Source organism: Macrobrachium nipponense, chromosome 46 (genome assembly GCF_015104395.2).
Source record: "Macrobrachium nipponense isolate FS-2020 chromosome 46, ASM1510439v2, whole genome shotgun sequence".
In the NCBI taxonomy this organism is placed as follows: Eukaryota; Metazoa; Arthropoda; class Malacostraca; order Decapoda; family Palaemonidae; genus Macrobrachium; species Macrobrachium nipponense.
In genome coordinates this window covers 28662221-28679780 of record NC_061106.1, presented here as the reverse complement: position 1 = coordinate 28679780, position 17560 = coordinate 28662221, and the positions used below count along the sequence as shown (strand labels likewise).

General features: G+C 35.9%; 1 protein-coding gene across 3 annotated transcripts in view; it reads left to right on the top strand.

The window, feature by feature from the left end:
• Positions 1 to 17560, top strand: part of LOC135214840 (sodium leak channel NALCN-like) — a 45403-nt gene that overhangs the window by 16126 nt on the left and 11717 nt on the right. For 2 of the 3 annotated variants that reach the window (XM_064249241.1, XM_064249240.1), the window contains exons 9-20: positions 980 to 1147; positions 1705 to 1896; positions 2225 to 2374; positions 2697 to 2903; positions 3095 to 3297; positions 3855 to 3968; positions 10176 to 10346; positions 10542 to 10721; positions 11012 to 11132; positions 11517 to 11648; positions 12950 to 13117; positions 14106 to 14314. In XM_064249241.1, the coding sequence (XP_064105311.1) occupies positions 980 to 1147; positions 1705 to 1896; positions 2225 to 2374; positions 2697 to 2903; positions 3095 to 3297; positions 3855 to 3968; positions 10176 to 10346; positions 10542 to 10721; positions 11012 to 11132; positions 11517 to 11648; positions 12950 to 13117; positions 14106 to 14314 (2015 nt within the window). The remainder of the gene's footprint in view (positions 1 to 979; positions 1148 to 1704; positions 1897 to 2224; positions 2375 to 2696; positions 2904 to 3094; positions 3298 to 3854; positions 3969 to 10175; positions 10347 to 10541; positions 10722 to 11011; positions 11133 to 11516; positions 11649 to 12949; positions 13118 to 14105; positions 14315 to 17560) is intronic. The other variant, XM_064249242.1, reaches the window with a different exon arrangement.

Genomic DNA, 17560 nt, shown 5'->3' with positions numbered 1-17560 from the left:
CTAATTTCTCTTTCTGTATGTCTCTTTACCTCGTCTTACTTCTTCCTCATAAACACCATATTCTTTGGGAGATTGAATTTCAAGTCAGTGGTCCCTGAGGGTTTGTTCCTTATGTACAGGTTTCATCATCTGAATAATAATAGTAATGATAATAATAATAATAATACCTTCCGAGGAGGCCCATAGAGCTGTTCATCATAAAGTTGCGAAAAGTCCAAACTTCAAAGTTTCATGGCAAAAAAAAAAAAAAAAACTAGAGATTTGAAGGAAAACTTTTTTTTTTCTTACTTTTATTTAGAAATATACATTTACAGTTCTTACTTAATTTATAATATTGTATATACATTACAATTTATTTACATAAATGAAATTATTAAATACCAAAAAAAGAATGGACATATTGGGAAGTAAAATTTTTTTTACATTTATCCCCAAGTGCTTTTAACAATACAAATCTTGTTTTGCACATTCTACTTCTTATGAACGAAATCATACTTAACTCGTCTGTTAAGGCATTACTTTATGAATATACCAAATTCCAGTTATTATATTCACTTATTAAAATCATTGCTGTATTTTTATCTTTTTTTGAGTATGTTTGAAAATCTAGTTTTAAAACCTTTTGAAAACTTTCAGTATTTATTTACAAACCTGGCTCAATACCTTTTCCATCCAGTTTACAACTGTTATCTTCAATTTACAAAAATAAACTAAATGCATAATTGTTTCTAGCAGAAAAAAATGAGATGAGACATTCTGCAACAATTTGTCAAAAAGGTGCTACATTTCCAAATTTCTACTGGAACGTGTTGATATTCCCAATTCTGGCTTCTGTCAACTTGGCACACACTGAATAACAAATTAAACTAATGGCATAAGTGTGAACCATCAAAAACATGAATGTAGGCAGTTTCACGAATGTAATTAACAATTCTTGAAAGTACCATCTATCTATTCATTTTCCTTATTGTCTCAACAGGTGGGTTTTACTCTGTTCTTCGACCTGGAAGTTATATTCAAAACGTGGTGCCTGGGACTTCGCGGCTATTGGTGCCTTGCTATTCACAAGTTTGAGTTTCTGTTGGCCGTCGGGACAAGCCTCAGGTTGATTCCGCCTCTATTCATGTCTGCTCTCACTTATTTCCAAGTAAGTCCTTTTCTAAGAGAGAGAGAGAGAGAGAGAGAGAGAGAGAGAGAGAGAGAGATAAACTAAGGTGAGATGTGGAAAGTCATAGAGAAATCTTTCATGGATATTCATTCTGGCTTACTATCTTCGCTTCTTGACAGCGTTATATTTATAACAAGATTATTATTAATTATTATTATTATTATTATTATTATTATTATTATTATTATTATTATTATTATTATTATTTTTTTTTTTTTTTACAAATAATTTGATAAGTATTTGTAAATACTTATTAAGTATTTACAAATAATAATAGTAATAATAATAATAATAATAATAATAATAATAATAATAATAATAATAATAATAATAATAATAATAATAATAATAATAATAATAATAATAATAATAATAATAAGCATTTGTAAATACTTATTATTCTGTTGTAATGAAACAACAGAATTCGACCCTCGCTCTCTGAGAAACTTTTCACGCAGAAAGAATTAAACTCACCTGAAAAGCAAACCTAATCTGGAATGGGACGAAGTCACAGATTAGTCCTTAACTCTCCCCAGGTCCTTAGGATCGTCCGCCTGATCAAAGCGTCTCCGGTTCTGGAGGATTTTGTTTACAAGATCTTCGGCCCCGGGAAGAAACTGGGAAGTCTGATTTTGTTCACCATGTGCCTCCTGCTCATCACTTCATCCATATCGATGCAGCTCTTCTGTTTCCTGGACGACTACGAGAAGTTCGAGACTTTCACCAATGTAAGGACGTTTATAAAAGACAGTATTCCGTCAATTATTCTTTAACTCGCATCCACTGGGGCGCCAGCAATAAGTCCTGGTACTATTAATTGTGATTATCTTAATGTCAGTAATGACAAACTTACTTCCTGAGGAGCTATAGTATTAGTATTTCATTATAAAGTACAATTACTCGACCACTCAAAGTTCTGTTTCCATTTTTACGTTCACTGATGCATTCATCGTACATTGAAAAGTATCCATCACATTCAAATATAATCGAGTAGTCTAACATCATTTTCATTCCATTTTTTCTGGGTGTGTGTACATACGCGTGTGCGTCCTGAAGGCTTTCATGTCCATGTTCCAAATCCTGACTCAAGAAGGATGGGTTGACGTGATGGACGAAACAATGATCAAGACCATGATAAACACCGATGACGTCATTGGATACTTCGTAGCTGCCTATTTCATCATGTACCATCTTATTGTTACTCTGGTAGGTCTCGATTCAAAATGACTTTTACCTTTCGCCATATTTATTTTTAAATCATATATTTTCTTAAGTTGCAGGAAATAATTCTAAAGATGAAATAAATTTCCGAGGAACTTAAAACTTAGTCACTCTGACATTTTAATTCTATTTGAAATTATTAGCCTCAGGTATCTTACTCAGTGACATCGTTGAGATTGCCTATCCTAAGTTTTAATGCTACTACTTGATGTAGAACTTCGAACGAAATTACAAAAAACAGCAGCCTTAATTTAGTTACCCAAACACACAGACGTTGCAGGCATTTAGGCTGATTCACCAATTGCAGATTGTGCTGAGCTTGTTCGTGGCTGTCATCTTGGATAACTTGGAACTTGACGAGGACCTGAAGAAACTGAAGCAGATGAAGGCACGAGAGCAGAGTGCTGGGATTCAAGAGACTCTTCCGTTAAGGCTTAGGATATTTGAGAAATTCCCTGATAGGCCTACGATGACCAGGCTACACAAAGTTCCATCAGATTTTTCTCTTCCCAAAGTAAGTGTGCATTTAGGTCTAGGGCGATATTGTGACACTCATTCTGTTTTCTGTCTCCTCTTACCTTTACCTGTACTTCTGGATCGAAACAGGAAACTGCATACACCAAAGAATTAAGAGTTAACTTAGAACGTTTCCTTAAGTGACGTAAAAACGACAGTTGTGGGAAATTCTTTTCTCTTTCCTTTCAGGTTCGCGAAAGTTTCATGAGGCAATACCTAGAAGAGGAGCAGGAGGATGAGGACGGTCTAACCAAAGTAAGAGGCATAGGAGGTCTGGAAGATTCCACAATTTCATACCGCAAGAGACAACCAGTCAAACTCTTGAAGCCGGTTTCACACCCACGCAACGCTGATTACGAGAAGAAGAAGATAGCAGTCTCCAACATCATATGGTTTGTTGGGAACGTTTGGTTTTTAAGACATTCGTCTTCTCCCCGAGGAGTCTGTTGGGAGAACACAGCAAATCTGAAGTTTTCAACTTATATTTAGTAAAATGAAAGACCACAATAAAAGAAAAAGTTGATGGAGCCATATTCATTCAGTGACGAAAGACTTGTCAATGGCTTTCGAGTATCTAGTATGAAATTATCTTCATGCTAAAGTTATTATTTTTCTTGTACAATCTCGTGCAACTACATTATAAAGTAATCGCTCCGATATGGTCACACTGTTTTGTTTTAATGCTATTTAAAGTAACAATTGATAAGTTTATAGTTGATAACAAATGCCAAATAGTCAAAAGTGACCAAGAGGAGGACTAGTGGTTTACCAAACTATATGGCCCACATAAATTTCAATGATTTTTCCTATCAATAAAGTATATCAAAATCTACAAAATTTCAACGGAATGTCTGTGTTTAGATATATTAATTGAATCTAGGTCTTATAACGTTTTTAAGTTTTCCTTCTGGAATTCAAGTGAAGGTTGCTTTTTTTTTTTCCTTTTCAGTGACTCCAATAACCAACGGCTCCTCCTGGGGGATTCGGGCCAGATCCCTCTTCCGGGGAAAGGAACGCATTCGCACGGCACCGTTTCCTCCAAACACGTCCGTCTAGACCAAAAGTACGTTACGTATTCTAATAAATGCCAATTCTATATTTTAAAAAAAACTACTACACTAAATTCTAATTAAGATGGAAAGATCATAGATAATTTAACAATCAATATAAACTTGCCTTTTAATGAATTCTTTCAATATCTAAAAAATAATTGGTTGCCTTCCGGCATCTGCTAAGTAAGAGGCTGACATGATTAAAGGAAAGAGTTTATAACGCATTTTTATAAGGTAATTCAAGATGTCGATTCCAGACCTGATTTTGAGTGTCCGTCCGTTAGCATTCAGACCACCGCTCACAGATGCACTCACACCGGAATGCGTTCGTTTAGTGGCTTTAGTGGCCTACTCCAGCGCACCAACTACACTGAATTTCTATCTCAAATGCTTATTGACTGCTGGTGTTTCTTGAGCCTTCTCCTTGACAAATTACTTTCAGTTTTTTTCCTTGACTCTAGTTTTATCCTCATGGTTATTCAAGTCTCTTGTTATAGAATTTTGGTATTTTTTACCCCCCTTTATGGATTATTGCTTTCCCCTACAGTTCTTATTTACAGGTTGTCAGTATTGCCTGTAGTTTTCTTTTTTGGATTATCCTACATCCTCGAATTCAAAGGGTTTCTTTTAAAGTTAACAATACCCAACCTTAATTACTACCGCCGTAGCCTATATACTATTATGCTATAGATTATATATATATATATAGATAATATATATATATCGTATATACATACATACAAGCTTTCCTTATAGGCAGTAGATTTTTCCGGTAAAATTTCGCTCCATAACTTTACAACTTTGTTTTCTTTTCCTTTTTCTCCCACGGGATCTATAGTCGAAGAAAAGCCTCATTTTCAGCACTGGACTGTGATTAGCATTACATTATCTGAATTCAGTCCTCGTTCACTAATCAAGAAAAGTTATCAAGGCGTCTCAAGGTGTAAAAAAAAAACGCAGACATGCCAAGGGCTATTCATTGACATCCATATCACTCGCACATCTCGGTTCAATATTATTTCCACACTGCGTGGCGTAATTGACACATCAGCGGACACGTTTCTGCTCCGTGGCGCCGGAACTCGAAAGCATTACAGCTGATTTAGCATTTTTCGCTGAATCAGGTGTTTGGGACGCGCTGGTGACAGCTGCCTCAATTCTTTCATCGCCTGTCATCCAGCTACGTGGAAAGAACTGGGATTCCTAAACAATATACTTGTGGATAGATGTATTAATATGACCAAATGCTACTCAACTAATAATGTAAGCCCTTCGAGTTGGAAGCACCCAGATTTTAGAGTACCAACTAGTCCAACATCTGGTCGGGTCCGAATATGACATCTGCAATTATCTTGGTTATTTCCATTTACCATTTATTTCTAATATTTGGTAAGAGAGAGCCTACTACCCATCTCATTTAGCAGGTGACCGGATGAATGGTAGATTAGGAGGTGCATACTGTACAAAGCATAGTAACATTGGCCCTTTCCATTGAGCTTTTAATGACATCTGTTAGTTTTTATAGTATAAAGGTTGCATGGACAGTTCCTGACCACCTGTCTGTCGAAAACTATAGCGTCTGGAGATGCTTCGTGGCTTTGTCTCGTACCGTCCGGAGTCGTCGTTATAGGTCTAGTTTGAACGCGCCAGTCTTTGTCTGTTTCAGCATGATATCATGTAACAACGTGTACAGTGTCCTGTAAAATGACGTGTAAGCCTGTTCAAATTTTTGTTGCTCTTATGCCTGTAGATGCCGTGTAATTATTCAGCAACTCATTCGTTTGCAAAAGGTATCCATGCAATTATTGAGGGATGAGAATTATAGGATTAGTTTTGGGAGTGAAAGGGCATACGTATTCTCACATCGGGATTTCTGTATATGTCATTTGATATATCCGAACCGACTGTTAGTTATAACGGATCTTAGGACATCAGTGCCTGAATGATAATTGTTCATTTTGTGACTTGTTATTAAGAATAGTACCTGGTTATAGAGATACAGAGTTAGTTGTTCAAGTAATGAGTTCTGGTTTTACAGCAAAACTAACGCGTTATCAGTGCCGGATTATGACTTCGGAGCCCCTAGACTAAGGGTATATATATATATATATATATATATATAGTATATATATATATATATATATAGATAATAATATATATATATTATATATATATATATATATATATATTATAATATTATAATATATATACTATATATATATATATATATATATATATATATATATATATATTTATATAAGGGGCCAATAATTTTTGCAGCTACACAATTTTCAATATACAAGCTAGCGACATTGGAGCTTGGGTGCCACTAGGCTTAAACTAATTAGCTTATTAGGTAATCCACGATATAAAAAAAAATTCTTTATCGTGGAGTAATCCGCCACTGCGTGTTCCGAAAAAAAAGAGAGAGAAAAACTCCCTCATGAAGAGTGTTTTTGAAAAAGGGTGTGAGTGGTTCAGTGAACATCCTCAATTTAAAATAATCACTATTTCCGTCATCACATCTTAAAAGCCATATTTCGAAGTGAAATGTCGATAGGAAAATGACTTGACAATAGACCAGGTAATAAATCAATGCAAAGCCAGACCTTCATACTTCGATTTGATGTATTATTATCTATATTACTGTAATAATTGACTTGCTGAAAAAGTCAGATACAGGTGTTCTTGCTTTCTGCGAAAAATGATTTCCGTGCAATTTAATTGTCTTTTTTTTCCTTGCTTCTACTTTACAACTTCTAATGTCTTAGGAAATCTTGATAAGATATGTTTGTTTGCTGGCATTCTCATTCTTGTTAGATAATTAATAATAAGAATAATAATAATAATAATAATAAGATAATAATAAAATATAATAATTATTAAATAATAATTAATAATAATAATAATAATAATAAAATAATAAACTGTTTCGTTCAATTAAAAATATATTATTGGCATAAGAAAGAGTTATTTCTTAAAGTAACAGTTTTAATTCAAAAATAATTTATAAACATTCGTATTTTAACATAATAAGTTACCCTAAAATAATGTTAAGTTACCCATTCATTTCTCGCAGAATACTGTAAGCTAAGCCCATATTAACTGGAAATACGAATTGAAGATTCTTCATTTTCTTTCAGTTCCCTGTAATGAATTAAGCCATTTCAAGTGCCATTTGTGATGTCCCATAGGGAAGCCTCTTTGTCCTTCATTTTATAACCAGAAATTCCTAAGTCTTATTTAGCGTTCATGATGTTCCCAGGTTCATAGAACTAGCTTTTCCTTTGATCATCTAGTCCCTGTGATTGTTTGATTCAGTTCATATACAATGTCCCCTGTTTTCCCAGCACTAGTCCCTGCTTTGAACGGATTCATTGTCGCAAATTCCCTTTTACTTCCTCATCAAGAAATCCTTAAATTTCTAAATCTTTTAGGTTCAGTCTGTTACTAATTTTTTTTGTTATTAATCAGTCTTACATTATTCGTTAGGATGTCACTTGTTTTCCTGCATCCATTTCATTCTTTGAGTTGATGTCCACTTTACCCAACACTCCTTTTTCCTCCCATAGACTTAATCGCAGGTTTTTAGAGCCCATGCGCTTCCAGCGGTCCCTGGATTTCCGTTCGCCTGCCATTCCCACCGTTTGCTACTTTTCAGATAAAACGACCTTTGTTTTTCAGGTGCACAGTTCTCTGTCATTGCCACAGTTTTTTCACGCTCCACCATTTTCTTGCTGTGTGATTGCATCTTCAATTTTTTGTTTTTATGTCAGTCGGATTCCCCACCACCCCCATTTTTGTGGTTACCCTTTCACTTGTCAATGGTAACTACTTTTGTTTACCATTACTGTTTCCTTATTCCTATGTATACCAATTTTAATTACAGTTTCTCTTTCTTTAGAAGACATTGTTTTTATTTTTCTGATGGGTTTTCGTATATGAATTCATCTTCTCTAAACGCCAGTTTTTTTTTTTTTTTTTTTTTTTTTACTTGTGATTCTTCCATGTTTTCTAACTCCTTTTACTTCCCTGTTATCATTTCTGTTCATTTGCTGCCCTTTCATACCCCCATGGTGCCCAAGGTCTTCCTAGTACCACTTTCTCTGCCCTAAGATGCCATTATTACTGTCATCTTAGAAAAGCGTCGGAGTGTAAGTATAAATCAGATCATGTTAGTTATTTCTTGTATGTATATTTACTCTTCTTTATGATCAGAAGTTTGTACTGAAATCAATCTATTGGTATTCCTTCAAAGATTAAAAAGTGAGCAAACACAAAGTAGTGACAACAATGTGGTATCTCCTGTTTATCATTTTTTTTAATGACAAAGCAGCAGTTAATGTCGCTTGTGAGGTACCACAGTTGCCCAACATTGTACGTTAAATCAAGGACAGTATTGTTCCAACTTCTATTATGATGATTGTTAGTTGTAATCACGTTGTTATGAAAAGGTAAACAAAATATTAGATAGACTTCTGACACGCAAAAAAAAAAAAAAACGCAGATTATTGTCAGATCCATCTGACAGCTTCGAATTGGTAATATCTCGAGAATATTGTTTGTGAAACCATTTAGGAAGATCTTTTGACCGATATTTTACCGAAATCATATGTGTCTCACAACAGCACACACCAGTGCACGTATTCTAGTCGTTGTTTCAAACCCAGTGTACGCATTCCTCTTATCTCAAAATAAGGACAACAGTTCTCTGAGTTCATCACCAAACGACATAAGCAATTATTAACCCTTACGGTTGCTGCTGATGGTCATCTTGGATATGCTGATGGTGATGAAGATGAGTGTCTAGACGAGCACTAGAAAACGTGTTGTACAGTGTCATTAGTGATTGTGATGCAGAATAGATGACTCGTGTTTAGTGGCTCTCATCAGTGTTTGTCTGTTCATGACTGGGGAACGCAAATGGGGACGCATGGTAGAAGGAACAGCGGGCCAGGGAGGAGCTGATTGGCTGTCATTATGCATTACTATTCGAGTGGTTTGTTGCCATTGTGCGCCGGAATAGGATTTTATTTATTTATTTACCTAATTGTTGCGAAAATTCACGGACATCGGTAGATGTCTAAGACTTGTCATCTTTCTTTAACATTAAAGGAACAGCCCTCAAGACAATGTAAACTCTGTTCTTTTTATTTATATTATTCATTTCTTTCTTGCGAAGTTAGTACGTTACGGCCTCAAGTTGTTACTAAGGTTACCGACGCTGTCAGATTAAGCAAATGTTTACGTATCTTTTAAATATCACTTATAACTAGATTATTTAGTTATAAAATGCCTCGATAAACATGACAAAGTGAAATCAAACTAATTGGTGTCTTTTTTTTATTGCTGTTACTGACTTTTCCTGACTAATATTTTCGTGTGATGCGAAGAGACTTTGAATTTCCACCTCACATCTTCAAAACGAAAACATTTAACGTAAACTGATTCTCAGCTATTTAATTTTTTTTTACATGAAATGGGGTGAAAAACACGCCTCTCGTCCATGCGTATGAACTAAAACCTCTCTAACAAAATGCATTATATAGTGATGCCGTCGAAAACGATGAATTCTTTCTTCATATTTGCTTTAAAGCTCCGAAGTTTTTTTTTTCTTTTTCTTCTTCTGAAAGGGACGGCATATTGCATTCAAAACTTCAGATATCTAGCATTTCGAGCGAACATAATTTAGCGGACATACAGGGTCATGTTTATTCAGAGAAACGGAACGAAACGGAATGAGTTCGTGACCGGTGTGCTTCTAAGTGCTAGAACCACCGATAACCTTTAGACCAAGGTGCAAGACCTTGCTTTAGACGCAGTTTTGTCGAATGGCGACGTTGTAAGTTGTTTTCGTTGCCGTCGAATTCTACGCCGTGTGTAGAAAATAAAGAAAATTTCCTTTGTTGGACCGATGAAGAATTCGTCTTACTTCGCACATACTTGTAACTTCTTCGGCAACTTCCATTCTGAATTTTTTTCCCCCCGACCCTCTTATACGGGGAAGCGTTCTCGATGGCGCTATTCCTTTTACCATGGATGGACGCAACAAGAGTAGAGCTTTTGTCAGGGTTTTTGAGATCCTTTGATAGTCCCGAGATCAGAGTCTTTGTGTCCAGCCCATAGCAAGTCGATTTTGCATGTAGATACCGAGAGAACCAAAGTAGCATGGCGCACTGCATGTCGCATGAGAAACGTGTCTTGTTCCCGTTTCTAAGGTCCATCCGCCGCAGTGTTCGGGGGTCGGTCAAACTCAAGCAGCAGACCTACGACCACCTGAAAGAAAACGGCGACATCGGCGCCATGAACAGGACGTCCTCGAGTCGCAAGCCACAGGACCTCGACATCAAGATGTTGCAGGCCAAGAGGCAGCAGGCAGAAATGAGAAGGTAATCGCTGGTTCCCAGTGTTTGCATGGTTCCTAATTCAATATAAGACTATTGAGTTCTTAAATATGATGTAAAGCACTGTTTTTTTTCACTTTGAAATGAATTCATTATTATTTTTAGACCAAGAACGACTTGCGAGTGAATGCGGCAAGTTTATTATGGTTTGTTTACGTTTCGTTGTCTGCTGTCCAACAGGAACCAGAGAGAAGAAGACTTGAGAGAGAATCATCCCTACTTCGACACTCCTCTCTTCGCCATCGGGCGAGAGAGTCGGTTCAGGAAGATATGTCAGCTGATAGTGTATTCTCGATACGATACAAGTCACAAGGATCCTGTAACCGGAAAGGAGAGGAAGATCAAATACAAACGACTTCAGTAAGATTTTGTACCTCCTTGTTCTCACTGTTTATTTTTCTTGTAATTCTGTTTGTTCTTTTGAGATTCATTTGGAATTTTAACTAAGTTTAATAAAAAAAGGGGTCAATCATGATCTGTTTCCCGTTTGAGTGTTGTATCTTCTTAGCTAATTAGGATCTTGAATGTATTCGAATGGTCAAATGAAATTGTGGTCTGGTTTTACTTTGCGAAATGGATTTCGTCGATTAATTTCCATGAAGTTCGAAGGGGCCATGGAATTCATGAAATTGCCGTCGTTCTTTCTGCAGTAACTTGCTTGGCCTAGTGACCTATTTGGACTGGGTAATGATCCTCGTGACGACCCTCTCCTGTATATCTCTCATGTTCGAGACAGCCGAGTATCGAATCAACGAAACACCCATGTTACAGGTGAGCATAGCGTGGCTAGTGAAAAATATACCTAGGTGAGAGAGAGAGAGAGAGAGAGAGAGAGAGAGAGAGAGTCATTCTGAAGACATTTCACAAATGCTATTGGAAGCCATCCATGTTTTATAGAGGCAGCTTAATCCTCGTAAAACCCAAAATATGATATTGTCAAGGTTTCTCGGAATTTACCAATGAGTCCTACATTAACTACATTCCTTTAATAGGCAATACATTTACTATTATGTTTAAATGCGCTCCTGAGACAGTTTCTACGGCTTTGGAAAATAAAATCACGTTTAAACAGTTCCAGTGTGTTTAGGTACGTGTGTGTCATATAGGGTCTTATATTTTGATTATTGAGAGTTTAATTATCGTCCAATTTTTCAGATAGCGGAATATACCTTTGTCGTGTGCATGAGTCTGGAATTGGGTCTAAAGATTCTTGCCGATGGTCTGATGTTCACCCCAAAGGCTCTCATCAGGGACATGGCTGGGATTCTGGATCTCTTCATATTTACGGTTAGTGTGATTAAGAGTCATACTGATTCTTCTTCTACTCAGCTTATTCCTGGTCATAGTCGCTGTTTCATTTATTCTTCTTCTTCTTCTCAGCTTATTCCTGGTCATAGTCACTGCATTTTTAATGAGCCTTTTCCAGGTGTTTCTATCTTGTGTCTTCGCTGCGTCTATTTCTTTTGTCCCTCATGTCTTCTCGAATGCAAACTGCTTGTTTCATAATGCGTTTTGGAAAAGGAAAATATAACATGAGGGACAAAAGAAATAGACGCAGCGAAGACACAAGATAGAAAACACCGGAAAAGGCTCATTAAAAATGCAGAAGTGACTATGAACAGGAATAGCTGAGGAAAAAAAGAAGAATAAATGAACACAGCGACTATGACCAGGAATAAGCTGAGTAGAAGAAGAAGACGAATCAGATTTACTGAAAATATGCTGCTTTCAACGCCGATAATTAGTTTATTGATATAATTAAAATATTCTGTTCAAGCATTGCGTCTGTATCCGTTGGGTGATATATAAACATAAATATATATATATATATATTATTATATATATATATATATATATATATATAATATATATATATATATATATATATATGGCGTGTTCAGTGAACTACAGAGTTAAGATTTATTAATAGGAGACCTCATCGAACTGGTCTCGGTTTTGAGATATTTTTCTTGCTTTATCTTTAATTTATTTGTTTGTATAATTATTCGTATATTTTATAGTTGCTATTAATTACGAATACTTAGTTTTTGGTCATTGTACACCGTACACACACACATATATATTATATTATATACATATAAGTATGTATATACTATATGCATATATGAAAATTCTGTGCCATACTTAACTATGGTGAACTGATCATCTAATGTTGCTTCATGCTTTGTTGCTATGTTTACCAGCCACTTTACAGTAAAACATACTACTGTCATTTCTGATGGTGTGTGGGCGCTGTATGACTATAGAATTACTTTCAATAATTACACCAGTAAAATGTTTTCGATGGCACATTTATTCATATAACTTAATTTTATACTCATAAAATATTTAACAAGCTTTAGGAGGTACTGAACTTACACAAGTAATGTTTTCAACCATTTTTGACATATGGGTACACTACGATACATATTTTGCACAAAACGCGGACGTTATCACCCTTTGTTACCAACCTTTCTCAAGGAAAAATATGTGATAAAAAATAAATCTAAAATATATTTGAATGTGTATATTCATTTCTTGGTTTTGTTTCGACTACTCTTTATTCATGTCCCAAATTTTCTTTGCAGGTGTCTCTTGTTTTCCTGTGCTGGATGCCTGAGGAGGTTCCTCCCCAGTCTAGTACTCAGCTCCTACTGATTCTCCGGTGCCTGAGGCCGCTAAGAATTTACATTCTCGTCCCACACATGCGCAAAGTGGTCTCCGAGTTGTGCAGGGGCTTCAAAGAAATTCTTTTGGTAGGTAACCGGAGAAATAGCTTTGTTTAGAATCGTTTTGATTGATAAACAATGTGCTCAAAATAGAATGCGTTTTTTTTTTTATTTATATAGATTTTTGGCATTATGCCAAGCACTGGGGCAACTAAGGCCGTACAGTGCTGAAACAGAAATTGACAGTAAAAGGTTTGAAAGGTGTAACAGGAGGAAAACATCGCAGTTGCACTATGAAACAATTGCTAGGCAAGGGTGGACAGGAAGATGGTAGAGAATATGAACAGAGTAAAAGGAATGACAGTAGTTGCAGCTAGGGGGCCGAAGGGACACTGTAAAGAACCTTAAGTAATGCCTTCATTGCACCGAATGAGGTGCACTGACGGCACTACCTCCCTACGGTGAAAAATAGAATGCGGTCTGTGTGATCAACAACTCAGAAATGCTTTGCAACGTAGCCTGACTGGAACAGTAACATTTGTTATTTCAATGTGATATTCCTTCTTTGTCTTAAATGATAAATGATTTAAATTTAAAATACTTACTCTATCTTTTCCATACTGAATTTATAAACTTAATACTGAACTAAGAAATTTAGTATTTCACGAGAACTGTTTCCAAGAGATTACCTTACTCTTTTTAAAAGACTGATATTGACTAATGAGTATGGTGTTGACGTAATGCCCTTTTATTTTTTAATAATGTAGCTCATTATAATTGTTCATACATTGCTAAGTAATTTTTCCACGCGTTTGTTTGAGAACTTTGTTATAGATTACTGTAGGAGTTATTGACTATTGTAGAGGTTATTAATACCAGCGATTGGATGGGTTAAAATATAAATCGATTATGGCCAGGACTTCTTCCACGTGACGATGTTGCGTACATAGCTTTAAGAATACTTCAAGAAAATAATGTCTGTAGCCATTGATCAAGAATCAATAGTAATCAGCTTAGTATTATGGTCAATTAACCAAATTCCCCACTAAAGCTGTAGTACTGTTTTTGTTTCCAGGTATCAGTGTTGTTAATAGTCCTGCTGTTTGTCTTCGCGAGCTACGGTGTCCAGATGTATGGAGGTGAACTGGCCAGGTGCAATGACCCTATGATCGTCGAGCGCAAGGACTGCGTCGGCGTCTTCGTCAGGGAGATCTTCGTGACCAAGATGAAGCTGCTCCCGAGGGAGAATGAGGCTCCTCCAGCTATGCTTGTCCCTCGAGTGTGGTAAGTTCTCTCTCTTAAAATTTTCACGTGTCTCAGGAGAATGCAGTGCGAAGACTCTATGAGTTACTCAGTCCATTTCATAAATTTATGTCAACTATAGAAGTATTTCACTTTTTTAATATTTCACGCCCCAGTGGGCCTTCCATTAATTATCTCCTTATTCTGTTTACATTGCACTTATGTCTTCCACATTCAAATTCTGGAACTATATAACGGCTCCATTTGACAGTTAATGAAAAGAAGTCTTTCTTACACTCGAGTTTCTCATTTCCAAGAAGTTGATAACTTCGAGTTCTTATTTTGTGACTGGTCTGTATATTTGTGTTTTGTTTTAAAACATATATATACATATATATATATATATATATATATATATATATATATATATATATATATATATATATGTATGTATGTATGTATGTACAATACACTTGAGCAGCAAAGCATAAGGTGAAAGGACCAGCTTTAAGTTTTCAAACGACTTTGCATTTTTGTTTTCTTAATCGTCTTCTAGGCATTTGTTGAGTTCATTAGAAATCTCCAAAGAATTTTATCACGGCTATAATAAGTCATTATCAGATGTCAGAGCTATATTCTCTTATAGGTAAAAAATCCAAATAGAATTATGAATATAAATGACGATAACCATGAAAGTTGATGTCGAAGGCATTTTGAAATTTTCACGCTCTTATGGTATCTACTATTAGCCTGCAGATGTGAATAGTCATTAAGAAATTTAAAAAACCTACAAAATATTTTGTTGTTGTGAAATAGGTGATTAGCTATAGTGAGCAAAGTATGAGAACAGCTGTAAGTATTCTGTGGGGATGAGCCTTTTGTTCTCGTAGGGATGAAACTGGGCAAGAGTTTGAAGACAGCCATCTTGTCATACTCAAGTTGGTGTTGGTCTCGTTTGAATCTATTACATCTCTCTAATCTGATAAAACCTGTAGCATTTGCCCTTTCTGAACGGGCATACTTATTAAAGTAATAGCAAGCTCAATGGCTTTAATAACTGGGCCAGTATTAGAAACTACGATGACGTATTAAACCCCAAGTATTTTAGGGACTAAAAGAATATGACCTCTAAGGCAACAAAATTTTTGTTAGAATAAAGTCGAGCCTAGCACATTTTTTTTATTCTCATGCGCTATAGATCTCCTTATTACCAGGAGTCTACGATCAAAGTTTTGAGAATCTGATGCAATCTCTGTGAGAGAAAGTCTTCACAGTTGATATAGGAAGCCCATCGGACTTGGGAGAGTGGGTGAATCATTCATTTTTCACTTATAAGAGCTAGTGGAAGGTTCATCATCGACGAAGTCATGTCCTTGATGTTTGCTTGGCCATAAAACTTGACAAAGCCCACGTCGTCGAAAAAACTTTGCCTGGTTTCCATCAACACTGATACAGAAACACAGAACACTGGGTTGTAAGACTGAGAGCCAAGGGGTCTCATAGTTTTCAGTAGATAAGCTTCTCTGTGGGGTAAGGGAATGTTTTCCCTGTGAAAAGGAGTCAATTGGAGATGTTGTTTGAAGTGCGATGCATGATTCATAAAGTACTGCGTTGCTTGAGGTATTTTACGAGCTATGTGAAGTATTCGAATGGCTAATGATAAACTCGTAATATTATTAATATGTGCGCTTAATATATTTCAAAGGAAAATATTATCCCCGTATGTATTATAAATTATTTTAGTCTGTTAAAAAGGAGGAAAACCAAAGACTACCAGTTGATTTCATTCTCTCATCCGAAATAAGCGCCCCAGTTGAAAGAGGGTGACGTTCTCCCTCTGGCTCCCCCAGTGTCTCCATTCATTACTATTGAAGTTTAGGTTGAAGAAATTAAACGAATCACGTTTCTTCGACACTGACATTTGTGTGGGGGAGGGTCCTTTTCCACACTCATCAAATTCTAGTTAATGAACTGTATCAAAATAGTTGCAGTAGAGCCAGCTCAGGAACCAAAGGAGGCCTCCTCCATTTCTTGGCGATCAAATAAAAAAAGACACAACGCTCATCTTCGTCATGCAAAGATTCTCCTGATTTGACAAACTTATGATTTCATTTTCTTGTTTCTTTTTGTCACGTTGAAGTGACCGTGGTGGACGCACCCCGCCTAAATCTAGTTCATTCGCTGCAAGCAAGCGTTCGTGGATTTGGCCTTTTAAGCTATGATAAATGTCTTTTAATAATGACCGTGTGAAATTAGTGACCAAACGAGACACAGAGGCAGATAGAGTTGGGTGGCATCAAATGGATTGACTTGCGTTCTCGGCTTCTTAAGTTGCCATTTCTTTAATTTTAATTTTATATCTTGGATTGTTCCTCCGTGCTTCTGCTTTAAGTCTGTAAATTGCATCTGGAGCTGATAGGGATGAGCAGAATATTATTCATTAGATAGGCCAGAAAAATTTATATTATATGTTTAAACTATGAAAAATGGTTTTATGAGATGAGACACAAATAGATTTCATTACTCTTGTGCGTAACTAGATTGATGATGATACGGATAACCTGAAAAAGTTATTCGTTCCGATATTGAACGCAGGATACAGTTGCCAAAAATATTCTCTCTATTAAGGGATTTACTGACTTTTTTTATAAGAATATATTTTGAAAGGAAAATTTATATCAAGGGGATTTACAGCCATATTTTGTTATAAGAATATATTCAGAAAGGGAAAATTATTTAGAACGATCCTATCTGTAGTATGAAAAAAGGAAAACTGAAATGATCACGGCCAGAATTGGGAGCTCTCTTTCTCTCTATCTCTCATCACAAAGCCCAAGTCAATCTGTATTTGGTCTTGATGTTAAACCTTCAAATGCATTTCAATTCACGATAAAATCATTATGATTTGATGTTAGTTTCCTCAGCATACATTTCCTCATCACAAAAATGTAGAAAATAACGTTATGTATAAAAAACAAGAGAGAATTGAAATAATTATGATGTAAATCAATAGAAGACAGGTAAGCGGAAGCTGTGTGACAACAGTTCATAAAAGAGCTGGAGCTGGATTTGTGAAAGTGTTTCGAGGAAATGATCAATGAGAAAACAATCTACAATGAAGACGATCTCCTTTGGCTGTTTGAAATTCCGACCGGCCCAAAATTGAGCATTTAGTGAACGAAATCTGATTTTCGCTTGAGTCAAAACAATGGGTCGAATGAGCGTGAACTTACGTGAAGGGCATTCAGGTTTCATGAAATAGTAATACGAGAGGTTTTGTTTAGGTGA